The sequence below is a fragment of the Haliotis rubra genome, unplaced genomic scaffold (genome assembly GCF_003918875.1).
Source record: "Haliotis rubra isolate DU_JTF1 unplaced genomic scaffold, ASM391887v1 Scf311, whole genome shotgun sequence".
Taxonomy (NCBI): domain Eukaryota; kingdom Metazoa; phylum Mollusca; class Gastropoda; order Lepetellida; family Haliotidae; genus Haliotis; species Haliotis rubra.
Window position 1 is genome coordinate 447,147 of NW_025766982.1, and position 27,745 is coordinate 474,891.

Genomic DNA, 27,745 nt, shown 5'->3' on the forward strand with positions numbered 1-27,745 from the left:
AACTGGAAATAAAATTAAAAGTGGAATAAATTCCAGTCTGTTTACATGAAAATGTATTTAGGTTAAGACTGTTAAATCAAAATAGGCAAGCACATACCTGCCGAGAAACACAGACACACACACACACACACACACAGAGAGAGAGAGAGAGAGAGAGAGAGAGAGAGAGAGAGAGAGAGAGAGAGAGAGAGAGAGAGAGAGAGAGAGAGAGAGAGAGAGAGAGACACACGCGCGATAAAACAGCAATAAAAAAAATCAACAATTTTGAAAAACTTTATTTGTAAACATTGTAAACAACACTACTAGCACATGAGGAACACAAAATCATGAAAATATTGACTCATCTTTCTCTTAAGAACACACAGCACTATATAAGTACAGTGGGTACTTTTCACAAACGGACGTGAATTGTTTGCAATAACAGGATCAATACAGTGACGTCCAGGTTAGATGTTGGAATCATTCAACGATTTGTGTAAAACAAATGAATATATGAACAAAACGTTTCTTTATGATGTCACTGAACTAGTTTTCTGTGACGGGCCTCGTGTCAACCCATTTCTTGACTTTGGGGTTAGAAGCTACACTTTCCCGGCATTTCTTGACCTGCGGGAACTTGTCAAAGTCCACCATTGCTTGGATCTTGTCGCAGATGTCAAACACAGTGACGTCAGCAAGGGTAATCTGAAAACAGATGGCATTTATACTGCTGGGCCCACTTGTACTAACAGATCTCAGCACTAAGTCTCCATTACTTTGACACAGACAGGTTGTAGCTCTAACGTAACTTTGTGCAACGGGTCCCTAGTCTGCTCGAAACTATCGAACTATTCGGTGGTTTCACATTACTTTTAGACCAGCTGTGCGCATGCGCAGAGCGTGTAAAAATATCCACTGGCCTAGTTCCGGTTTGGTCGTACGTTTACCGACAGTGTAAACACACTCTAAAGAAAAGCTGTTATGAATAGTTTTTGCGTGTGATAACAGTTCATGCGCACAGCGAGTCAAAGATTATGAAATACACAATGCCATTTAGAATTAATGTCAAACATTAATGTGAAACCACCGAATTCTCACAAAGAATGGTTACAACTATTTTCTCAAGTTAAGCTGGCTTTTTAGCAATGCTATGTCCCATACACTAACAACGGGTCCATTGACTTCTTGAAATATTCTCACAAAGAATGGTTACAACTATTTTCTTTTCGTTATGAAATCACACAGACCTACATTTCCGTGATTTCAGTGAAATGTTTTTATCTGAATTATTTGTGTTCGGAGTAGGATTGTGGATTTCATCAGCTGACGATGAATGAAACTTACATGGTGATATTTTCATGATCACTGGACAGGTGATTTTCATAGCTGTGATTCTCTTTCATATGTTTCTGATAGTGACAACAGCGACTGATAAATAATCGGTTTATGATACGATTGTTATGAACACTGTGATTGTGATGACAATAATAATATTGTGATCTTTGTTACATTTCATGAAGACAATTCCTGAGACGGCACGTAAGTCCCAGAATTTTTAAAGTAAATTTAGCTCTACCAAGCTTTTAATCGTAGTATGTTTGTTGTATGCGATGGCAAAAATTTAGTACAATCGCCAGCGGCTGAAGGAATGGTGTAAATCCAACTAGGGTCCATGCAGGTAACGGGCCACTAAGTTTAATTCGTTATAACCGTCGTTCGTTACACGACAGCTAAAACCAGCAGGTCCTTGTATCCGTCAGTTCGTTACAAGCAAGTTCGCTATACAAGGAGTTTACTGTTTGTATGTGGAGAGGTAGATTCATGTGGGTTTTGAAGAAGCACAATTTGACATGTGGTTACCGATTTGCCGACGAAGAATCCTGTACTGCCGTTTTTCACCAGAAGCTTTTCCAGCATCCCCAAATACAGCGGCAGCTTTTCTTCTTTGTTCTCCGTCATGAACTGCGCCTGTTCAGATCCAACACAAATTCCTTAAGGTGAGTATGGTTTCTAACCCACCGGCCCCGACACATTTTACTCGGAGGCAGTATATATTGTCCTCGCTCTTTCCCCCTAGACCCGTGAAGATCCGGGTATGAAATCGATCTTCAGTAACCCATGCTTATCTTAAGAGGCGACTAACGGGAACAGGTTGTCAGGCTTGCTGACTTGGTTGACTCATCTCATCGTATCCCAATTGCGTAGGTCGATGCTCATGCTGTTGATCACTGGATTGTCTGGTCCAGACTCGATTATTTAGAGACCGCCGCCATATAGCTGGAATATTGCTGAGTGCGGCGTAAAACTAAACTCACTCACTCATTGTGTCCCCCTAGAAGACAAGAACCAGACAGGGTAACAACAAGTAGCATGTCGTAACGTGTTTGTTACGTCGCCACAGTCGCCACGTATAGGATGCTGACGAGTCAAGGCACTGTAGCTTACCTTCCTGGCTTCATCCTTCTCATAAAAGGCTTTGATCATGGCATTTATAATGTCCTGGACTACACCCAGGACCTGGTCCACTTCAAGGGCTTGGATGTCTCCCGAACCATAGAAATCTACAACACAACACTCACAGTTAGAACAGCAATAACCAGCTTCTCTATTAAAAAACTGCAACGATTATTGATACGCTAAAACGAGGCAAAGTGCGGCGTTAAATAACAAACATCTATTGCAGAAAGAATGAGTTTGAATCCCTACTGAATCTTCTTGCGAGGAATCTGGCAATGGCGCTGCTCTGTCCGTATGCCGCCCCGTCCACTTCCAGAACAGGCATCTGTCCGAGCAGAACGTCTGCAACATAAGAGAACAAACATTATCGATTTTTTAAAGAGGCTTAATATTTCAATTTCAGAAGCTTTCACGTACAAAGTGATGAAGGGCTACTTATGCGCGCTGAGGTTGTGTTGACAAAATCAAGGAGAGTAATAAGGTCAACAATGGAATTCGAACTGACGATCAGCGGATCCTGCTCTGGTGGGCGCCTTACACCATTGGCCACCCTATATTTAGCTGGGATTTTTTGGCCTCCAATATACAAAAGTAACTGTTTAGAATATAGAACAAGGACTTAATCAACGATGAATGTCTATTTTAACTATTGTATATGAAATAGATATTCAAAGAAACCTTTTTTGAGCTATATGAAAGGGTTAAACACATGTATATCTGAACGTGATTCAAAATCTTAATTCAAGGAGGAAGGAAAAGTATCTTTTAATAGTTCTTACTCAAAATCCTTACTTTCACATTGCTTAGTTAAACCGATTCATGCTGAGAGTTTTCAGCAACCCATGCTTGTCGTTTTGGGTGTCGTTGCGTAGACCAATGCTCATGATATCAATCACTGGACCAACCATTACAGACAACCGATTGAAGGATATTGCCTACCAAACTTGGCACAACGAAATCAACAGCTCCACTTTTCTCAGCCATTATTCACATAAATATGAATATGTTTACATATGAACTTCGCCTTGAGCCCTACATAACAGAACTAAAAAAATATAAACACCGTGCACTTATCAGGTTTCGCATTCCGAATAACAACTTCACTTTAAAGTGAACATGTACAGGCTTAATGAGGATGCACCAAGTACAAACTGCTTGTGTTCACTCAGTGATGCCGCAGAAAAAGAAACTGAAAATCATGTATTCTTGCGATCTGACAAATATCAGCAGCACAGAGACAACTATTTTGAACAACTCCAATGTCTACCTACAAAGGCCCACGAACTATGACGTCAATTTTGCAATCGCAAAACCCTCAAGTTATATACGGCACAACACTATTTTCACATTATGTTTTTAAAGTAAGATCCCAATACAAATTATGACCACTGTTTTTCATGAAACTGCCAAATTCTGTGACTGTATTATAGGCCATGAGGCCGATATTTCGAAATAAAGTTTTTTCTGTCTGTCTGTCCGTCAATTGTGGCTGGGTGAGGCGTAAAATATACAACAGAAACGAATCTCGCTTAACAGGAAGCGACATAAAATACTTGCAAATATTGAGTCAATGAGTGCACCGTTGACCCTTGATCAGTGCAAAGTCCACTGACAGTTACATTGATCTTCTAGTAAGAAAGATATTGCATCAGAAAGAATAACTTAATGAGATCTGTGAGTGACGTCACTTTATATCTTGAGCGTCAGTAATTGTCCTTGCCAATTACATTAAAAACATTTAAATTCTTTTGTTCTACTTGAGATACACGTGACCCTGTATTAAAGCCTTTTTTCTGCCCAGGTCAGTTTGGTGGTGTTCTTGTTAATGAAAAAATACCAAAAAGGTTCCTTTATAAAATCCTCCCAGCAAATGAGCTCGGAAAACATTAAGCGCCTTTGAGCAGCTGAGCTGAGCTGGATATCGGCGCTATACAAATGTTAGTATGTATGTATGTATGTATGTATGTATGTATGTATGTATGTATGTATGTATGTATGTATGTATGTATGTATGTCGCAACCTTACACTCTGCGCCCTGGCCCAGTTAAAAGGATGCAACCCAACACCTTGACTCGTGGCAGTTGGGATCGTTGTCAGGTATACCCCCCTACATTCCGAGTTCATACGTGCCGACAACCACCCAACGGCCGAAATGCATCTCCTGACAACCTGTGTTTCCAGTAATACAGATAGATATTCTAGTAATTGCTTACTTGGTTTCTCGGCTGGCCATGTTTCCTGTGTGAACCGCTCGTCCGTGTACTCTTGTCCAGCTAGGGCAAACAGAAGGCGAGACACCTCGCCGAACCCTCGGGCGTTGAAATATTTAAACTTGTAGGTAGGCATGTCTGTTCGGTGGATTGCGTCCGTCCCTCGTCAGAATTTCAAGTCGACTGGTAAGGGTTAAAGTTCCTACAGCAGCGAGATATCAAATCTGCTGATTCATAGGAACATTCTCCAAGGACGCTGTTGTCGTTGTCACGTGACTTCTAACGCACGCGTTGATTGGTTAAGAATACATGTAAACACTTTTTCTTGGTCAATAGCAACGCTTCGATAAAGAAGATTGATTTTAGTGTTTCCAAAGGCACAGAGTATGAACGTATTCATTCTAATATAACTGAATATAACACAATGTGTTGAGACGTGTCAATGCATGCGTCATATTACTCCTGCTCAGAGCTAGGCTATCTATAAAATATGTGCAGCTGATAGTACGTGCAGCCCTTGCCTTGGTCTGGGTGGGCGTCATCGCATATCGCACACTTCAGGTATGTGTGACACTATAGCTAGACAAGCAGGTAGTCACCGAAATACAGTAGATGGCATTCAGTGAAATTGTACACGTTTTACTCCTACAATAAGTGCAACATACATACATACAGACAGACAGACAGACAGACACACAGACAGACACACACACACACACGTACTCATACATACATACAAACACATACATACGTACGTACGTAAGTACACACACACATACATACACACGTACATGAATGCACATACACACATACAGACCAACAGACAGGCATATATACAGATACACAGACACAGACAGACAGACAGACACACACACACACACACATACGTACTCATACATACATACATACATACGTGCGTACGTACATACGTACATACGTACATACATACACGCGTACATGCATGCACATACACACATACAGACCGACAGACAGGCATATATACAGATACACAGACACACAGACAGACAGACACACACACACATACATACGTACGCACGTACATACATACATGCATGCACATACGCACCCATACAGACAGACATACAGACAGGCATATATACAGACACATATACACACATACGTACGTACGTACATACATACATACATACATACATACATACATACATACATACATACATACATACATACATACATACAGACAGACAAGCATATATGCAGACACACATACATACATACATACATACATACATACATACATACATACATACATACATACATACATACATACATACATACATACATACATACATACATACATACATACATACATACATACAAGTTTGCTTCTTTCTTACTGTCTTCAGGCGGTGTATTATAATTTAAAATATGTGATAAGTTGATGAATGGTGAACTCAGAATACCCGTAAAATCTTTCCAAGACAGAGTCAAGATACATTGTATCCTCTTTTATTATAGATTGGTTCAATGTTTATATTATATTGGTTTAATGTCTATAATTAACCATTGCTCGGGATCGTTTCCAGCGGTAGGTATGAGAGTAAACCATGAAACTTATAAATATATCAATGGAATTGATAATACAATCGTTCTCAATATAATCTGAACCTGCTCCTGGATGTTTTTAAGACTTAAATTCTTTTCTGAATCCCCAGTTATGATTGTTTCATTTACTTTACCGCAGTTAAATTCATTTGATTCCCCTTCTTCAAGATCATGCCTCAGGTCGTGATCATCATATTGTTTGGAATTAATATCGTTAAAAAGATATATAATTCCTTACACGTTTCACTTTTATATTTAAACTTTTATAATTAAACTAAAATGTTTCGGTGAATATTTTGAATGATTTTTTTGTAATTCACTTACTATACAATATTTTTATGTTTACTCTTTCAAACGTGTTTTAAGCTTTGGCGTGGTTAATATAAATCGGTTTAGGGGGTGTGGGGGGGGAGGGTCTCGTTTTCTTACCGTAACGATTCTTAAGCTTTACGTTTTCTTCACATATTGCATTCAATATTGGACCATGTCTTATTGTCTTTCTTATTGTTCAGCATGTTCATGTTATCCATGTCGGAATCTTGGTTCGCCTCCTACAAACAATATATAGTGCAAGCTGTCAAAACCGCCAGCTGTCCAATCCGGCAAGTTGTCAATATCGGCGTAAAATCTCAGTCACGTCCATGGCTAGTACATTTATCATCATTTGAAGGCTCTGTAATCCGGCAGCTGTCAATTCCGGATCTCGACATGAAATGAGCCGCCCGAATATGTGTTTATACAGTAATCAGCGCTGTCTAATCCGGCGCGTGGCAATGAGTCAGTAATCCTGTCTTGAAACTACATGGTTGCCAACAAAGATAATCTAATCTTAGTTCAGTATGGGTGTACTTGTACATGTAATTAGTGAGTTGAGAGAACCAACTTATACAACAATGTATATGAGAGTGATAAAACTGGTTTAGTTCTAGTCGTAGGTAACCATGTCAGCTCTACATTCCGGCACGCTGTTCAAACCGGATTATTTATTCAGTCCCGACGTGTGTCGGTTTAGACAGCTTCCACTCTATACATTATGTCGCGCGTATCATGGACAGAAATTGGGGCAGAGGCACAATGTGTCAAAACGACTTTGACACAATATCACGTTTATATGACGTGAGGAGTTGGTGCTGAGCCAATGGGGATTAGCGGATGAGGCATAATTATAATATACACAAAGAATTATAATATTCACAAAGAACCTAGTTAAGTACCCCCTGACATATCTCACGACTGAATGAGCCCCGATCCTAATTAATATATAACCCTTTGGAGCGTATCTGGGACTAGATTGGTCGCCGTGTACAACAAAGGGATCCTCATGTACAGAACCTGGCCCAATTGGAAGCTGTTTTACACGAGGAATGGCGTAGACTGGCCCTTCAGAGGATCAGGAGGCTGACAGGGGTTATGAGGAGGAGGGTGCTGGTTGTCATACAGTCACATGGAGGTTACACTCGGTATTGACCTTGAATCGTGTAAGACACGCAAAGTGACATTTTGAATGTTCACATTCACCAAAATATTCAACATTAAACATTCCAGTTCCATACTTGTACAGACATGGTTGTGTTTGAAAACCAGTGGGTTTTTAAAAAAATAATCAATTATCATCATAAAATCAGCATGGATTCCAATCATTTTGTCGTTTTGTATGAGTCAAAGGTTCATACGAATCAGAAAACCTCATGCTATTCCATCATGGTCACCACGAGAATTTTATGTACGTGTTGAAAACCTATCATTGCTAAAATGCAGGGGTGCTTAATTAAGTTCTTTGTGTATATAAGCAAAATGTATGAACAAGATCACTATACTAATAACCCCGACCGTGACACCCAGCTTCAGCTGAACATCAATACTTAGCACATAAACATTTGTACACAAATTGTGAATTGTTGTTATTCCTGAAAAAAATTAAATATCATCATCAACATTTCAATTAGAGGAATTTGAAAGTGAAAACGGGACTTTGCCATGACTATCTTATCATTGTTATTGCCTTCTTATTATAATAGTGATTTAGAGATGGATTAAAGCAAAATAAACTACATGTAGTTTTCTGTTTCTGTTTCTGTATATATAATGGCCGTTTTCTCGTTTTCGCTGGGGTCCGTTTTCACTATTATCCTTAAAAACAATCCAACCAATAGTTTTCAAGTTGTTGGTGACCAAAAACGTCTTTGGTTTTTGTATAACTATAGATATATGAAGCGTCGAAATGGCCGAGCAAGTGACACAACTGGCTGACTAAAAACCGCAACACATCTATTTCACGATGTGAACGTGCTCCGTCGATTTCTTCGGTGTAAACGCGTTGACCATGACCTTCCTCTGTCTAAACGTTTCTATTACCACAAGTTAATAGTGAAGACTGTAAGCTGCCTTTCTTTATGTAACATTTATTTTCTGTCAATCAGCATCAGAAACAGAATGACGATCCATACTCTAGCGGCGTGTGAAATCGCCATTACACACAGTTGATAAAGATATGATCTACCTGACCTAAACACCTACGTGGCAGATAAAAACGTCGTTAGTTTACGCCAAAACTACATCACGAGTAAGTAAGTACAATATTTTGTGATCACTGTGATCAGATTGTTTGCCTGGTACATACAAAACACCGTCTTAGAGTGGCTCCATAATTATTACTCGTATTTCAGTCAACTCTGAACGACCCTGTGGCGATTTGACCGAATTTCTTTGTCACGTAGTTACGTTATTTACACTTCTCTGGGATACGAGCGGGCTAAAACAGGGGTGGTGTATACTGGTTAAACTCTGTCACCGGCCCTTTCTAACATTTGACCTCATTTTTCTAAATGAAGCTCTAACAGAAGCCCAGCTGACACACAACGTTTAGGAACATTGTTGGAAGGTTGTAGATTAGTAACGTCATGACACAACACAACGTTGTCACAACGTTATTATTACGTCATTTTATAACGTCATTACACAACGTTGTCACGACGTTATTATTACGTCATTTTATAACCATATGACACAACGTTGTCACAACGTTATTATTACGTCATTTTATAACGTTATGTCACAACGTAATAGCAACGTTGCAAATTTATGCTGAGGAAACGTTATGCTTTGTGCTCCTCGCAACGTTATAACAACGTTTCTGATAACTTGGTGGCACGATAGAGTTTTCTGTAAAACCTTTCAGAGATTCTTTCTTTACTATTCAGCTACAGCTTCAGAAAACACACGACCAAAACAACATGCAAATTGACCAAGATATTTTATGGATATAAGCTTCTTTATTCTTTCCAACATACCATTCCGGGATCAATACAGATATCTTCATCAGGTGAAGTGACACTAAACTGGTTCCCGGCTCCCTTTGCGCGCTCTAACTTGCGATATGCGAGACCGGGCCCAGCTTAAAGTGACAGCTGACACTACTGACGTCGACACTATGACGTCATAACTGCGTTATGACGTCACAATGCACGTGACATCACAATCCACAAGGACGTCATAGTGTCACAGTGTCATAGAATAAAGAAGCTTAAATCCATAAAATATCTTGGTCATCTATGACAACTTCTAAATGCCGCTAAAAGACAACATGCAAATTGACGAATAAACATTGAAGTAGATTGCTGCTTTGTTTCATATGTACTGTTCACTACCTAGAAAACTATTCAACTATTAACGTTAAATAGTTAAAATACATTAGCATCAAATAACTTTAACCTTGTGGTAAAAATGACGCATCACAACGAATGTGAGAACGTAAATGGGAGTCCACAGAATAACAAGCATAATGATGCATAACGTTGTGACAACGTGAAATTGTTAGTTGGGAGACCGTTCACAGTTGACGCCATCGTCACACGTCGGGTTGTCTCCACACACCTTGAGTCAAGAACAGCGCGCCAAGAAACAAGTTGTGACAGGTGAATATCTGGTTTAGAATCTATCGTTAGCAACCCAGGCCTGTAGTAAGAATCGATTAACGGGATCAGGTGGTCAGGCTCGCTGGCTTGGTTGATGTTTGTCATCGTACCGATCTTGGTTTCAATTGCTGGTTCAGAATCGATTACTTACATACCACCGTCATTTAGCAGGCTTGTTCCTCAGAGTTGTTAACCAACAAACATGAGTGAGTGAGTGAGTATCGTTTTACGCCGCTTTTAGGAATATTCCAGGAATATCAGGACGGGGAACACCAGAAATGGACTTCACACATTGTACCCATGTGGGGAATCGAACCCGGGTCTTTGGCGTGACGAGCGAACGCTTTAACCATTATGCTACCCTAAATATACATAAGAAACACACGTTGCCACTAAAACTTGGACATTTAACTTGAACCTGAGTACTTCTGTGTCCTCCACTGGCGATAGTGTCAGACAAATGTGTGTAGTGTGGTGGTTAAAGTGTTTGCTTGTCACGCCGAAGACCCGGTTCGATTCTCCACACGCCCGCAATGTGTGACGCCCATTTCTGGTGTCCCCCGTTGTGACATTGCTGGAATGTTGCTAAATGTGACGCACAGCCACACCCACTCGCTTCTATTCAGTTAGAGCGTACGTTAGTTTAGCTCTGCAAGTGCAATCTGCAATCGGAACATCCCGCCCTGGGTTCCGTCACACAAACTGACCTGAGTTCAACGATTATCTTAAGTATGAGTGCACATTAGCCTCAAGGTCTATTTGTGGGCCTTATAACGTTGATAAGAGTGCAGACGTGGTCAGAGAAAGTGCCCTGTCACCATCGTGCAATCTGTTGTATAGATCTTGAACTGTTTTTAACCTAAATAGGCCTTTGGACGTCTCTGTGTACAAGGTCATGGCAAAAGATAGCATGTGTGTCATAATAAGCCTTGGTTCTTCATTCGAGTTCCCAACTCAAAACTGTATCCATAGTTAGTTTTGAAAGTATCGGTTTAAATATGTTTATGTATCGTTTACATTTTGCATTGTTTTGATGTTATGAGAGTTATAAATGATTATTTTTCATGCACAAAGATGGGAAATTAGAACTTTTTAATCTCTGAGAATAAAAAATGTTGATATTTTCATGGACAATTATAAAATATGAATTATCAATTTTCAAAATGTAACTAAATTTACGTAATAATGCCGCGAAAATAGGTATCGTGATATGTATCGAATCGTGACATGGGTATCGTGATACGTATCGATTCATGAAACTTCTGTATCGTGAAATCCCTAATATAAACATATCAGATATATGTATTCATTTCGGCCTCACAGCCTAGAATACAATTGTATTTCGATAGAACACATGTCACGAGGTGTACAATACCAAAACATTCTCTGGTATCATTTCGAAAACGAAAACTCTGAACAAGAAACATTTATATTGAACAGCTGAATTTTATACTTTTATTTCAATCTGCGCCATTCCAACAATAAGTCACAGAGATGCTTCTTTGCTCATACAAACACATGTTATCGACATCGTGCGTGCCAGTTAAAGTGTTGAATAGTAAGAAAATAGTTGTTCGTTTTCCTGGCTGTCCATTAAAACTGTGTTTGCGGTCGTTTGGCCAACCATTTGGCAATTCCTGCGTTCGCCTTGACCTTCTCTGCGTTGGCTTTGACCAATGGGAAACGTTCTATCAGGCTTTGATCAAAACCAGCAGAATCCAGAAAGTCAAATGCAGCCAGATCGGCATATCCAAGCTGGAAAAATCACATTAAAGCATGTCACGCTTTTTCGACAATATTTTGGTCTATATTTTATATTGGGGGCATATGCCCTCACTTTAGATTCCTATTGATGCATCAAAAGACTATCTATTCCTAACGACTTGCCTGAAATCGATGATTGAAATTTCGAGGCGAACAGCTTCCAAACAGAAACAGTTGTCATGTATGGAATGTGAAGAATTGCTCCGTACATCTAAAACTGCCGCAGGCGGTGTTGTCGGTGTTTACCGAACTGGTTTCGATCACAAGTTGTACGTAGGATATTCATAAGGAGCGCTCCAATGGACATAACTCTATTGGGTTCGGTTTTAATGCAATGTTGCATTAATTCACTCGAACTTTTAATGTAATATTGTAATCTAAATATGTCAATGTTTTTGGAATAAATCATATGGTAGCTTCCCTGAGGGCTGATAGCTGGTGAGAGAAATGCATTCGTATTTTGAGAGAAATGTGGTGTGATATTATGCCTTTAAGTCGTATTTTAGACCATGTCTTTCCAGTGTTTCAGCTTAGTAACGTTTTGATAACGTTGGTTACTATTTGCTAAAACAGATGTCCATGTTTATACGTAACAATCAATTTCCAGGCAATTTATGTCCGATGTGTTACCTTGTTGCCGACATAGAAACCCGTGTTGTTATTTTTCAGCACAGTTTCAAGGAAGCCCAGATATCTTGGCAAGTTCGTTTCATTGTTTTCCTTGGCAATCTCCGCCTACAAAATAAATACAAAAATAATAGATTGTTATTGATGACTAAAGGAAATTGAAATACACTAATCAACACCTTTAACGGTGTTTGGGACGACAAGCATTAGGCAAACGAAGAAAGTATATCCATCACATATAATTAAATAGGTGAAATGAACTAATGTTTACTGTTTGATCCGGTGTTCACGATTAATGCTTTATGAGGTGGTGCGTGTGTTTGGGACTAGTACCGATTTTAATGTGCCAGACCACTGACATACCAAGCCGCATTTTCAATAAGATGCAACACAGACTCCACACAGCGCACTCCAAACGTTCAGCCCTTGTTTTATTACCTAAGAAGAAACCAAAACAACTCGTTCGACGCTGCCAGGAACCACCGACTTTCCGATCAATGTATTCACGGATGCTGGTAGAATTATGTGTCTGTTCCACGATCTAGAAGTCAGAGAATGCAGACTCCGATCTTCAGCAAATCATGCTAATAGTGGTAAGAGGCGAATAACGGGACCGGGTGGTCAGACGCTCTGATGCTTGTCATCGTAATCCAACTGCATCTAGACAAGATTATTTACAAGCCACTGTCATATAGTTGGAACAATGCTTAGTGTGGTTTCAAGCAACAAACAAACAAAAGACAGGTGTGTACTATATTTCGAAATTCCACCATACGCCCTTCACTGTTCAAAGCATTCAAAACTCATAAAATAATGTATGAAACTTAAGTGCAAAAGAAGACACAGTCTTCACTATCTCAAAAACAGATTCCATTATGAAGCATAGAACATGTTCCTTGGTAACGTCACCTTTCTTGCTTCATCCTTCTCCATGAAAAATCGAACCAAGGCTTCACGTAAGTCCGAAACAATTCCAAGAACTTGATCAACTTCTAGCACTTCAACATCAGTTTTGCCATGGAAACCTGGATAAAGCATGCATCAGTTCAGCAAAATCACATAGCGTGCTCAGGTCATCCATAAGATGCGTCACTTGATGCGCCAGAACCCTATGATTCCAGTAATATGGCCGCGGTCTGTAAATAATCGAGTCTGGACAAGACAATCAAGTGATCGACAATATGAGCATCAATCTACGCAATTTTGATGCGATGACATGTGTCAACCAAGTCAGTGAGCCTGACCACTGGATCCCGTTAATCGCCTCTTACGACAAGCATGGGTTGCTGAAGACCAATTCATACCCGGATCTTCACGGGTTCCAGAACTCTATGAAGGATGTTCAAATGCCATATTGCCGTTATGTTTTACAGTGAGTTAGACTCAAAGTCTCACCGGCAATGTTTCGGCTAAGATTTTTTGCATTACAGCGCCAAGCATTGTCATTGTTCATAGCAATGAACAATCCTAGATTATCTGGAATTTAAACGGATGCCCTATCCGCTTAAAACAGCTGACTGGACACTTGTGATAGGTACTGCTTGTTTGTTGTTTAATGCAGTACTCAGGTAATATTCCAGGTATATGGTGGCTATCTGTAAATAACTGAGTCTGGACCAGACAATCCTGTGGTCAACAGCATGAGCATCGATCTACGTAACTGGAATAGGAGGACATGTGTCAACCAAGTCAGCGAAGCTGACCACTCGATCCCGTTAGTCGCCTCTTACTGGGCATGGGTTATCTGTTTCATTGACATTTTATAAGTTGATGAATAATAAGAAAAGTAGGGTATTTTATGAGAGTTAAGTGTCAAGATTGTATTAGGTCAAAAACCAATACACTTTAGCTTAATGGAATATTTGCCCGAGCACATGGCGAGTTACACGCGTAGACAACAATCATAATTATAGTATTGGCCAAAATGTGATATAATAAAGAACTTGTCATTCATAAAGCATGGGTTGCTGAGACCCGTTCCTCAAAGCGCAAAGATGATCGTAACTCCCATACTTTGACATAGATTTACGATTGTCGTTGCGCTAAGATGATCGTAACTCTCATACTTTCACATAGATTTACGATTGTCGTAGCGCTAAGATGATCGTAACTCCCATACTTTGACATAGATTTACGATTGTCGTAGCGCTAAGATGATCGTAACTCCCATACTTTGACATAGATTTACGATTGTCGTTGCGCTAAGATGATCGTAACTCCCATACTTTGACATAGATTTACGATTGTCGTAGCGCTAAGATGATCGTAACTCCTATACTGTGACACAGATTTACGATTGTCGTAGCGCAAAGATGATCGTAACTCCCATATTTTGACATAGATTTACGATTGTCGTAGCGTTACGATCGCCTCGTGGAACGGGGCCCTGAAGACCAATTCTAACTCGGATCTTCACGAGTCTTGATAGATACTGCCTGTACAACTCACCAAACTTCCTAGCCAGGAAATTGGAGATGGCCATGCTCTGCCCGTATTGTTTTCCATCTACCTCCAGCACCGGAAGTCTGCCGAACACGTACTCTGGAATTAAAGAGAAAACATCCAAGGAAACCGAAATTTCATTCGTGGAAGATTTTGTGATGTTAGCTCTTATTATGTGACTAGACTTAGCATATGTCTATGACGGGGTCACCTGGGGCAGGATACGCTCACCTTGTCGCTAACACCTGGTATCATCACTATTTCATAATGATTCGTAAACACATTCTCTGTCATCGTACCGCACTGGTTAGAATCATTGGATTGTCTGGTTCAGACATACAGCTGTCATACTGCTCAAACAAATATCTGCTCAAGATATGATCACAATTGTTTCTATTTATACATATAACAGATCGACACTTAATATCTGTTGATATAAGTACATACCCTACAACGATCAAGCCAGTCTTGTAATGGCCACCATGGTCTAAGTGAAAACTGTGCACGTACTACAATCGGTGAGTGAAAATGAATATTGGTTGACACCGCATCAGCAATTTTACAGCTGATCGCGATCAGTAATTGGACGATAATTAAGTTATTTAGTGATTGTTAATTAGTATACATGTAGTTTCAACAAAGCAGTAAAAGACGGTAAAATAAATGTGTACATGGTGAACTAAAAAAACAGCTGATCGAACGGTTTTCGAACTCCGTGCACTGTATGCGTCATATTATGACGTCATACGGTTGTAAGCAATACAGCTTCTCGGCGGAGGATTTGGGGTTACCGTGGCAGCGGGTAATATTTTTTCCAATTGTCACCTTCCTGGGAGGGTTGACACATAAACTTGTGAAAGCGTCATTGGCCAATGAAATTAAAGTATTTTACACGAAGGTAAGATATAAGAATTATATTACACGCGTTAATAATAAGGCTATTAGAAGAAAGGTGTCCCCAAGTCACGAATCTTCACATCAGTAACCGCTACCACCACAAAACAACCATACTAATCATCATGTTAATCACAGGATTGTCTGGTCCAGACTCGATTATTTACACACCGCCGCCATATAGCTGGAATATTGTTGAGTGCGGCGTAAAACTAAACTCACCCATTCACTCAATAATCATCATGGCCAGACACAGAAAGAGATTAGGACTTGTCCTGGTTGTACACGTATAAAAACTGATAAGAAATCACGAAAGTCGAAATGGCATAAGACCCGTGAAGATCCGGGGTAGAATAGGTCTTCAGCAACCCACAAAAGGCGACTATGCCTGTCGTAAGAGGCGACTGACGGGATCGGGTGGTCAGGCTCGCTGACCTGGTTGACACATGTCATCGGTTCCCAATTGCGCAGATCGATGCTCATGCTGTTGATCACTGGATTGTCTGGTCCAGACTCGATTATTTACAGACCGCCGCCATATAAAACTTCGGCGTAAAACTAAACTTACTCACTCACTCACTCACCCAGCGATATACACAAACCAACATTAAAGATACGTATCAGTCTGTACTTGTTTTGAACCCCGGGACAGAAACACTTTTTCTTGAGACATGTCTGAATACGAATATTTCTTTCAGTTTGTACCAAAAAATTGAATTAAAACGATTAATGCACATCTGTTGTCATTTCTGTAACAGAGTATTTCACCCCCATTTAGGATCAAAGAGAAAACACTGTCTCAGCAGAAGTCATAGTGCAGATTACACATTCAGCCCGTCACTCTGCCAAGTCCCACCCAGTTTACCTTTGAGACGTGGCACCCTAGTTTCTATAGACCTTTTTTAAAAAAGTTAACCTGTCCTTGAACAAGAACGTGTTTTTTTCTAAAGACCCGACTCGCCCATTGTCCTTGGGTCAAGTGTCTGTTTGCTTGACCCAATCAACTGTGTCTCAACATACACGCTACCCCAAACACAGTTCAATGACATTCCTTTCCACGTGAATCAGAACAGATGGTCTTATATAAGACTTCCATGTATAGGCATTTATTACTAAATTTGTTCTGGTTTAATGAAGGGTCGGCTGATGAATTCCATTCGTTTGGTTTTATTGCTACTGTCAATCTTCACGAAAGGGAAACTCGATGACCACAAAGTGAAGAGGTCACGTCTTCTTACCGACAGACATTAAGAGTGTTTTTAGACACGTTTATCATACCAATCTAAAACCATTATGTATGTAGACATTTACACATAGATAATAACACTGTTATATTAACTTATTTGCTTGCCATTCATTAAGTATTTACTACTAATCTGTATATATTTGCATTATAATGAGTTATTGTTCGCAGTTAATAAGTTTATATGATTAATGGTGGTTGTGCCGGTTCTGTTGGTAGTGGGGAATTACTGGAACATATTCTTTGAACCCCACTAGCCCTCACCCATCCACAATCTCTCACACTCACACCCATCCACAATCTCTCACACCCACACCCACCCACAATCACTCACACCCACCCACAATCTCCCACTCTGACCACAATCACCCACACCCGCCCACAATCAACCACCCACACCCACAATCAACAACACCCACCCACAATCACCCACACCCACCAACACCCGCCCACAATCACCCACAAACACACACAATCACCCACACACAATCACCTAGACACACCTACCATCACCCACACCACCACACACAATCACCCCCACACACACACACACAAATCACTCACAATCACCAACACACACACACACCCATAATCACCACATCCACCCACCATCACCAACAACCACCCAATCACTGACGCCCAGTTTGACCCGATTGACCTCCTAGTATATTCCTGTTCCTCATGTTAGTCGAGGTTTGCTTCACAAGCGCAAGGACTCAAGTAGAAATTTATTTCCCTTTGATTGGTACATCACCTCCTACCACTTCTTGTAGCCCAGAACCTGTTTTATGTTCGGCAGCTTAACTGCGCTTGCCCCGAGATATGAACACTTTGGTCATCATCGGCCATATAAGGATACAGTCGGAAAAGTCCCACAGTATCATTTGTTTGTGTTCGTGAGTCAGCTCTTTCGACAAGCAAGGATGTTTGTTTGTTTGTTTGTTTGTTTGTTTGTTGTTTAATGCTGCACTCAGCAATATTCAAACTATATATTTATATGGCGGCGGTCTGAAAATAATGGAGTCTGTAAACAATCCAGTGATCAACACCATGAGCATCGATCTACGCAACTGGATGCGATGACATGTGTTAAAACTAAGTCAGCTAGCTAGACCACCCGATCCCGTTAGTCGAACTTTACGACAAGGCTGGGTTGCTGACGATCAATTCTAACCCGGATCTTCACGGATCAGAAGGATGTAATGTGCCCGGAGCCCCCCAGGGGTAATTTTGACGTGAAAACTATTCACTCACTCGCACACTCGTACACTCGCACACTCACCCTGCTACCTACCCATAAATTCACCTGTCCACTGACTCACTCACTAACTACTCACTGTCTTTCATCCCAGGAAAGTCTTCATACTTTAGTCTGACGTCTTCATATTCCTGCCCCGCCAGTGCGAAGAGGAAGCGAGACAGCTCACCTCGTCCACGAAAGTCAAAGTAAATCAGCTTGTATTGAGGCATGTTTCTCACCAGCTCCTAACACAATGTCGAAGAGACTTATCTCTCACTCTTACCGATTGCGTAACGTGACTCGGCCCTATGTTGCTGAATCACAACGGTCGAAGGTCAAGGTCGACGAAGTAGTGCTCGTGCGGGTGGAGACTTATCTCAGATGTGAAATGGCTACTCGGCGCAACGTTTCTGAATAGTAGCTGTTTATCAGACCTATCAGTGAGAGTAAAAGATTACTTTTTTGGGCCAAATGTTAGCGTGGTGCTGTTGGAGACCTTGCGTTCTTACCCTGTTCACGAACACATAGTAACACTCATGATTAACGGGGCGATGGGGTAACCTAATTGTTAATGCACCCGGTCTTCATGTTGAAGACCCGGGTTTGATTCCCTACATGGGGTTGTATCCCATTACCCCTACATCCCAGTACCCCTACAATTAGTTAAAACAACACACGGCATTTACCTGTCTGGCATAATGAACTTACCCATGGGAGCGATTAAAGTGCTGTTGCTTACAGAGAGGATCTGGAAATATCCAGATGGGTAAGAAGAGCGGCTGGACTACCCCTTTTACCCCAGAACAGTATCCAGGACACGTGGATTGACGCATGGACGACGCTCCCGATGGAACAAGAGCGGCCACCTTCAACGATTACATGGTGACTACCTGGGTCGACGACGACGCAAGATTCCGTCTGCCACTGTGGAACCATCACTCAACAACAGGTCCAAGGACAAACAAAAACCTAGAGGGATTCCACAACCGCCTGAACCGGGGACTCCCACATCGACACCCAAACATCTACTGATTTGTGGAGGTGATCAGGAAAGTTGAACATGCTGAGAGAGCGAACATTTCCCAGATAGACTTTGGAGCAGCACAGAGAATCAGAAAGAGAGTGTACAGAGAGACGGAGCATCGTTTGTGCCGCCTCAAGGAGCAGCTCAATCTTGGGCTGAAAACACCAATGCAGTTCCTTGACGCTGTGGGCCATCTCCTCAAATTGGGATAGAGACTTGTTTAAAAGACAAAAATTAACATTAAAAAGTTAACATGACCTGCTGCTCATATTCATGTCACGACCAGGAAGATAGCTGTGTATTATATTCATTTATTTGTGTAATTAAATCCATAAATTAAAACATTAAATCTTGTGTTCACGTGTTTGGGCTAGTCCATTGTCCAGGTAACAGGTAACAGGAAGGGGATTAGCAGTGCATTGGACCGTGAACTTTGTTGTTATAAGCTGTAGGAGTAATGAGATGTAGGGGTAATGAGAGAATACCCTACATGGGTACAATGTGTGAAGCCTGTTTCTGGCGTCCCCCGTCGTGATATTGCTGGGATATAGTCAAACCATATTCACTTACTCACTCACTAATGATTCCGGTAATTTTCACTGCCCCGTGACTACCTGTGGAATCTGTTTCGATGGATGAAAGTCATGTTCAGAGTAAGCACGTGGCCAACCAGGGCAATACTCAGTGAAGGCACGGAGACAGCCACTTCGATGAAATCCACGTCTGACGAGGACGGGTGTGATGGTGAAAAACAACCCACAATCGTATGTTTCTGACGCTCAGGTGCACTTGGCCACGTGAGAGGACAGATAACGTTTCCGAGGAGGGAATGGAATTTGCCTGTGTTCGACAGAAGCAGGCGATCTCTAATGCATATAGTTTGATGTTAGCAATGGCCTTGAAAACATATCGTCTTACATGATTATTACTCCTGATACATTCAAGAGTGTGTGCGTACGCGCGCGCGCGTGTGTGTGTGTATGGATGGATGCGGGCATGTGTACGAACGTTTGATGAAGCTTTACATTAAATATACCTATTCAGCCGAACATCAATCTTCTGTTTCTTGAAAGTATAGTATTTTTTTTTAATATTCTCACAGAAAACTAGATTAATGTAATTCTTCATGGAACTTGTAGCTTTCAAAGTGGTATTACTGATTCGTGTAGTTCATATCCTTGAGTATTGTTAAATTCAACTTTCGCACTCACTCATATATGTTAAGCATAAATCAGCCTAGCATTTATCATCTGTACAGAGAAATATCAATGTTCATGCGTCACGGATCACATCTCTGTAACCAGCCGTTTATCAACATATGCTTTGATTCTAGGGTTGGCCAAAACGTTGTCACTGCATTTCTTGACCAGAGGGTAGTCTTCCAGCTTGACCACCGACTCCATTTTATCGGCTAGATCAAACACACTGACGTCAGCAAGAGTGATCTGAAAACAAGTGCCATTAGATCTCTGAATATACAGTAACTTATGATGAAGCGATGTACGGATGATGTCAATGCGTCGCCCGGATGGCTGCGCTCATGAGATGGTTGATGTTCTGATGGTTAATTCTGTTTGTTCTGTGAGATGAGATGTGTAAGTTTGTAAAGCAAGTAGTATTGACATTTAGACGTAGTTGACGTAGTAGTCATCGTAGTAGTAGTAGTAGACGTAGTAGTAATCGTAGTAGTAGTAGACGTGGTAGTAGTCGTGGTAGTAGTTGTAGTAGTAGACGTGGTAGTAATCGTAGTAGTAGTAGTAGACGTGGTAGTAGTTGTAGTAGTAGTAATCGTAGTAGTAGTAGACGTGGTAGTAGTAGTAGACGTAGTAGTAATCGTAGTAGTAGTAGACGTGGTAGTAGTCGTGGTAGTAGTTGTAGTAGTAGACGTAGTAGTAATCGTAGTAGTAGTAGACGTGGTGGTAGTAGTTGTAGTAGTAGACAGACGTAGTAGTAATCGTAGTAGTAGTAGTAGTAGACGTGGTAGTAGTTGTAGTAGTAGACGTAGTAGTAATCGTAGTAGTAGTAGATGTAGTAGACGTAGTAGTAGACATAGTAGTAGTCGTAGTAGTAGTAGTAAACGTAGTAGTAGTAGTAGACGTAGTAGTAGTAGTCATAGTAGTAGAGGTAGTAGTAGTCGTAGTAGTAGTAGTAGTAGTAGAAAGAGAAGTGATAGTAGTATGTTTGGTGATAGCAGTCGTAGTGGACGTAACTGTAGTATTTGAAGTAGAAGAGTTGCAAGTAGATGTACTACTAGCCGTTATAGCGGGAGTGTGGTCGGTTCTAGTGACATGACTGATGGAAAAGGTACGTGTAGTTGTCGTGGTTGCTGATGTTATAGTAATGGAACGAAGCCTTTATCTGATTTTTACGGTTTGTGTACCTTCTTGCCAATAAAGAATCCAGTACTGCCACTTTTCTTCAGCAACTTCTCCAGCATGCCGAAATACAACGGTACTTTGACTTCCTTCACCCCCTTCATCAGCTCAGCCTGAAGGAAGAAACCGTTACATATACTACTGATGATGCTGTGCACACAGATCGTATCACCATACACATCATACATTCTTCACAGAGCCATCTCCGTGTTATTGATGGATTGCTAAGTGTTATGTGTAATAATTATGAACCTGGGCGGTTTCGTCAGATGTCGCCTTTCTAAAACGATTCAGTTTCTGTACTGTAGCTAAATAATGACGATATAGAACACATGTATGCATCGATAGTACTTTATTTCGATGAGAGGCCATGGCGCTCAGAAACGACCTTTCCCTCAACTGTCCAACCTCTTTGAATAAGCGCTATACCAAAGCTGCTGCTGCATTTCACCTGTATCAGGTCCTACTTTCTCAGCATACCATTCAACTTACGCCCCTTAGTCATCGCCGGGTCCGCTGGGCCTGGATTGCCGCCAGTATGGTCTTTGGACTACCAAAACCACACTTAATTTCGAAGGTAAGCGAGGTATTTAAATCATGAAAAAACAACATCACCATACTGGCGGCGAATCCAGGCCGAGCGGATCCGGCGATGACTAAGGGGCGCAAGGTGAATGGTATGCTGAGAAAGTAGGATCTCCCTAATCTAATCTAATCTCTCGTCTAATCAGACACAAGAATTACGGTACCTTCACGGCTTCGTCCTTCTCGACAGCATATAGCAAGTAGGCTTCATAGGCGTCATAGACGACACCGAGGACCTGATCGATCTCTAGGGCTTCCAGATCGCCGTTACCATAAAAACCTGACACAGACGACATAAGAATATATACACTACTTGCCTGTACGCGCATAACGTGTCATCATGGTACATGTGTTCTCTATCCTACATCAGATACAATGAAAATGTGCGTGCGTGCGTGCTTGCGTGTGCGTTCGTGTGTTCTTGTACTAGTCTGGTGGTTCTATGTGCCATTTCTGATATGTCACGCCACCATTCCAAATTAATTCACGTCCTGGACTTAACGCTGAGCTAATGACAAGAATGATGAATATTTTACGCCGCACTCAGCAATATTCCAGCTATATGGCGGTGGTCTGTAAATAATGGAGTCTGGATCAGACAATCAAGTGATCAACATTATGAGCATCGATCTACCAAGTCAGCGAGCATGACTACCCGACCCCTTTAGTCGCCACTAACGACAAGCATGGGTTACTGAAGATTAATTCTAACCCGGACCTTCACGGGTCTATGAATCCCCAAGGTGAACTAGCCTAAGTTGTCGACTCACCAAATGTCTTTGCAAGGTATCTGTGTATGGCGTTACTCTGGCCAAACGGTTTCCCATCAATCTCAAGGACGGGAATCTTACCCAGTGGTGTCTCTGTAAAATGAAGTTTACTTTTAATTAGAATGTTTAATGGCTTGGTGAATGAATGTGCACTTTCGATTTTAATTCTCAGCTCCCCGAGGATCATACAGCCCCAGTTGCCATTGGCGCTAAGTAAGATAAGTAGCTGCAACCGGTTATCTGTTTGCTAAACAGAAGCATGGTTCCACCAGTCTTACCTGAGAATTACACTTTGTTCATTGACCTATGTGCAGTTCACACATACATACATACATACATGCATGCATACATACATGCATGCATACATACATACATACATACATACATACATACATACATACATACACACACACACATACATACATACATACACACATACATGCATGCATGCATACATACATACACATATACATACATACACACACATATACATACATACATACACACACACATATACATACATACATGCATGCATGCATACATACATACATACATACATACATACATACATACATACATACATACATACATACATACATACATACATAAATACATACACATACATATACATACATACATACATACATACATACATACATACATACATACACACACACACATATACATACATACATACACATATACATACATACATACATACACACACACATATACATACATACATACATACATACATACATACATACATACATACATACATACATACATACATACATACATACATACATACATACATACATACATACATACACACACATACATACATACACACACATATATACATACATACATACATACATACATACATACATACATACATACATACATACATACATACATACACACACACATATATACATACACACACACACACATATACATACATACATACATACACACACATATATACAATACATACACACATACATACACACACACATATACATACATACACACATATACATACATACATACATACACACACACACACACACATACATACATACATACATACATACATACATACATACATACACACACACATATATACATACATACATACATACATACACACACATACATACATAGATACATACATACATACATACATACATACATACATACATACATACATACATACATACATACATACATACATACACACACATACATACATACATACATACATACATACATACATACATACATACATACATACATACACGCACGTACGCGCACGCACTCATACACTAATACATGATAACATACAAACATACATATACCAGGCGTCATTAATGATATATAGCGCATGTAAAGAAAAGTTTCTCAGAAATAATAGAACTAAGAGTGTCATCATAATGTTTAATGTGTTGACAAATGTGACACATCGTGACATACAGACAAAAAGTTTAAACAGCACTAGCAAACGTCAGTTGTATAGGCCAACCTCCAAAAATGAAAATGACAAACATGAAGCACTCAGTCATTCAATATCTTGTCTACCCTCTTCGCGAGTCCAAGACACAAGTTCTCACGCTCCTTATCAAGTTCATAAAGAAAGCTTGTGGAATTACATTCCACTCCTCTACTAGAGCTCTGCGGAGTCCTGAGAGATCCGCTGGTGTTGTGTACACACGTCGACCGAGTTTATCCCAGGCATGCTCAATTGGGATGAGGTCTGGTGAGCATGCTGGCCACTCCACCCGCTCTACACCCTGCTGCCTAAGGAATTCAATGACAATTCTTGCGCTATGAGGCCTAGCGTTGTCGTATTGCAGTAAAGAGGGTCGACCATAAAAGCCATGCATAGCGTGCGGGAATAGTACTGATATAGGGGACCAGAATCTCGTCCCGATAATACTGTCCGGTAAGATTACCGTCGACCACGTGCAGTGGAGTTCGTCCAGTAGGAGTTATCTCTGCCCAAACCATGACCGCCCCGCCAACTCGGTTATGCGTGGCCACAGTTGCATCTGTGATTCGCTGTCCATTGCACCAACCGATGAATCCTCTGCCGACCATCATGGAGGGATAAACTGAATCTGCTTCATCTGTGAAGAGCACACGAGACCATTGACGTTGATTTCAGCTGCAATGATGTCCACTTCATCTCAAACGCGTCTGCCTGTGACGTTGTGTTAGTGGTGGACGAACTGCAGGTTGCCTACAGCTGCCCTTAAACGTCGACGAACGGTGCTTACATTGTTAACGTTGAAGATCTGCTGCGTTAAAGAATCCGTTACGTAACGCAATGTTAATCGTGTGCCTATAATCTCGGACTCTGGGGCGACCTGGTCGACGTGTATATTCCATGGACCCATTGAAATCTCGGTCACAGTCTACCAATAACACTCTAACTCACATTAAAGCAACCTGCCTCTGAGTTTGACCAGATTCCAAAAGACCTATAGTCTGACCCTTTCAGCAAGTGTCAAAACCGTCTCATTTAAGCTGCGGTTTCAGGTACCTGAACAGTGAACGACAGTGAAAAGCACCAATGCATGTGTATTGTCCTCTACATTCCATGTATAGAGCGACTTGCACGTGCAAATCATTGACATTAAGTGATTAAGTGGCAGATGGATTTCCATATTGACGATTTGAATAAAAAAATGTGCCATTTGTAACAGAATGTATCGGACGTTAAAGAACCTAATAATATCATTTCTACGGCCTGATGCGTTTTTCCATACTGTAAAGAAGGTTTGTAATAAAAACATTCAGTTGCATAGATTTCAAACAAAACGAAGATTTCACAACTTTTAAGAAATAGTGTTACCAATAGTTTGACCTTCATTAATGACGCCGAGTATACACGGACTCACGCACGCACGTCGATGTACTCTACCTCGTCAGACAGTGTCACAAATACCTTTCCATACAGTACAAACATTGAATGTAAATAGAAGTGAGGTTGTGTTACGTGTGAACAGCAACTGCGGGTTTAAACAGATGTCGTAATAGGTCATGGATACGAGACCCAATTGAAATCAGGTTAAACTATCAACAGGATGTCAAAGAATGCCGAGGTCACAATGACCTTAGTCTAGATTTTCAACCCTGTTGCTGAATATTTTGATGGGTGGGGAAGTTATTTACAGCTTTCGACATATGTGTTTCTCATGAAGCATGAATGAATGACTGGACTGTGTATCTGGTGTATTTCGTCCAGAGGTGAGGTGAGGTGAAATTGGGTTTAACGTCGTACTTGAGAATATTTCGCTCATATGACGACGTGTATGCGTGTGTATGTGTATGTGCGGCTGCTTGTACTAGCACTATCAGCTGGTTTTATAGTGCTAGCCCACTGAGATACCATGCCGCAGTGAAGCATGAATACCCCACTCAGACACATTATACTGACTCCGAGCCGACCAATCCTTGTTGTACCCATTACTGCCGAGCGCCACGCAGGGACCAACAAGAACCATATTTTAACGTTTTTTGGTATGGCGCGGTCGGGGATCGAACCCGCGACCTTCCGCTCTCCGGGCGGACGCTCTAACCACTACACCACGGAGGCGGTCTCGTCCAGAGAAGAAGACCCGTGAAGAGGCGACTAACGGGATCGGGTGGTCAAACTCGCTGACTTGGTTGACAGGTAAAATATCCCAGCTGACTCGATTATTTACTCATCACCGTCCTAAAGCTGAACATCAAACAAGCAATCCAAACAAGAAGACTACCAACGGGGACATCTTATGTTAGCGTAGGTATGACATAACGCTTTTACCCAGCTGAAAGCCAGATAACATGTCAACGTTAACATACGCTACATACACAGAAGGGAATCCGTCTTATTCAGTCTGTACAAAGGATATTTTGTTTGTTTGTTTGTCCGTACGAAGGATGTTTTGTTTGTTTGTTTGATGTTTAACACTGCACTCAGCACTATTCTACCTAGATGGCGGTGGTCTGGACTAGCCAATCCAGTGAATAACATCAGGAGCATGGATCTACGCAACTGAGATATGATGACATGTGTCAACCAAGACAGCGAGCCTGACCACCCGATCCCGTTAGCCGCCTATTACGACAAACATGATCAGTTACCAACCAGCGGAAGCTTCACCTCTTCCAAAGACGTTTATACATATGCTGCGTCAAAAAATTTCTGTCAATACTGGGTACCATTCTACAAATACTTACTTGGCTTCTCGGTCACCCATTCTTCCCGAGTGTACCTGATATCCTCATATTCCTGCCCTGCTAGTGTAAACAGCAGTCGGGAGGGCTCGGCATAGGCCTTAAGGTCGAAGTAGCGTAATATGTATTTCGGCATGGCTGAGTTTCCTCTGATACTCTCCGCTCTTCCAGTAAAGTCTCGACTGTTAGGTCCAAACTGACGCGTGCATGCAGAACTGCTGAGTCACAGGTGCTCTATCGCTGCAAGATTAATGACACTATTGTTTGCCATTGTTATCGGGATATGTGAAATCTGCCTTTTCAAGGTTTTAATGGAAGTATGACGAAGAACAGAAAAGGAACAAACGTGTCAGACTAATATTTTGTCCACAAAGTAAAGTAGTCTTTATGAAAAACCCATAAACATATG

The 27,745-nt window shown here is 41.0% G+C and overlaps 3 protein-coding genes across 3 annotated transcripts; all 3 read right to left on the reverse strand.

The window, feature by feature from the left end:
* Positions 1-260: 260 nt before the first annotated feature.
* LOC124283246 (probable glutathione S-transferase 5) lies at positions 261-4,856 on the reverse strand. The gene is made up of 5 exons (XM_046719276.1): positions 4,651-4,856; positions 2,686-2,778; positions 2,425-2,540; positions 1,840-1,947; positions 261-684 (listed from the first exon to the last, which is right to left on the reverse strand). The coding sequence occupies exons 1-5, from the start codon at positions 4,781-4,783 to the stop codon at positions 526-528; spliced, it is 609 nt and encodes a 202-aa protein (XP_046575232.1). The 5' UTR covers positions 4,784-4,856; the 3' UTR covers positions 261-525.
* Positions 4,857-11,586: 6,730 nt separating this feature from the next.
* LOC124283249 (probable glutathione S-transferase 8) lies at positions 11,587-18,679 on the reverse strand. The gene is made up of 5 exons (XM_046719279.1): positions 18,453-18,679; positions 14,985-15,077; positions 13,446-13,561; positions 12,540-12,644; positions 11,587-11,900 (listed from the first exon to the last, which is right to left on the reverse strand). Exons 1-5 carry the CDS (start codon positions 18,583-18,585, stop codon positions 11,739-11,741), a joined length of 609 nt encoding a protein of 202 aa, XP_046575235.1. The 5' UTR covers positions 18,586-18,679; the 3' UTR covers positions 11,587-11,738.
* Positions 18,680-20,590: 1,911 nt separating this feature from the next.
* Positions 20,591-27,537, reverse strand: LOC124283250 (glutathione S-transferase 1-like). Its single transcript, XM_046719280.1, has 5 exons — positions 27,340-27,537; positions 23,110-23,202; positions 22,504-22,619; positions 21,760-21,867; positions 20,591-20,824 (listed from the first exon to the last, which is right to left on the reverse strand). The coding sequence occupies exons 1-5, from the start codon at positions 27,470-27,472 to the stop codon at positions 20,666-20,668; spliced, it is 609 nt and encodes a 202-aa protein (XP_046575236.1). The 5' UTR covers positions 27,473-27,537; the 3' UTR covers positions 20,591-20,665.
* Between the last annotated feature and the right edge of the window lie 208 nt (positions 27,538-27,745).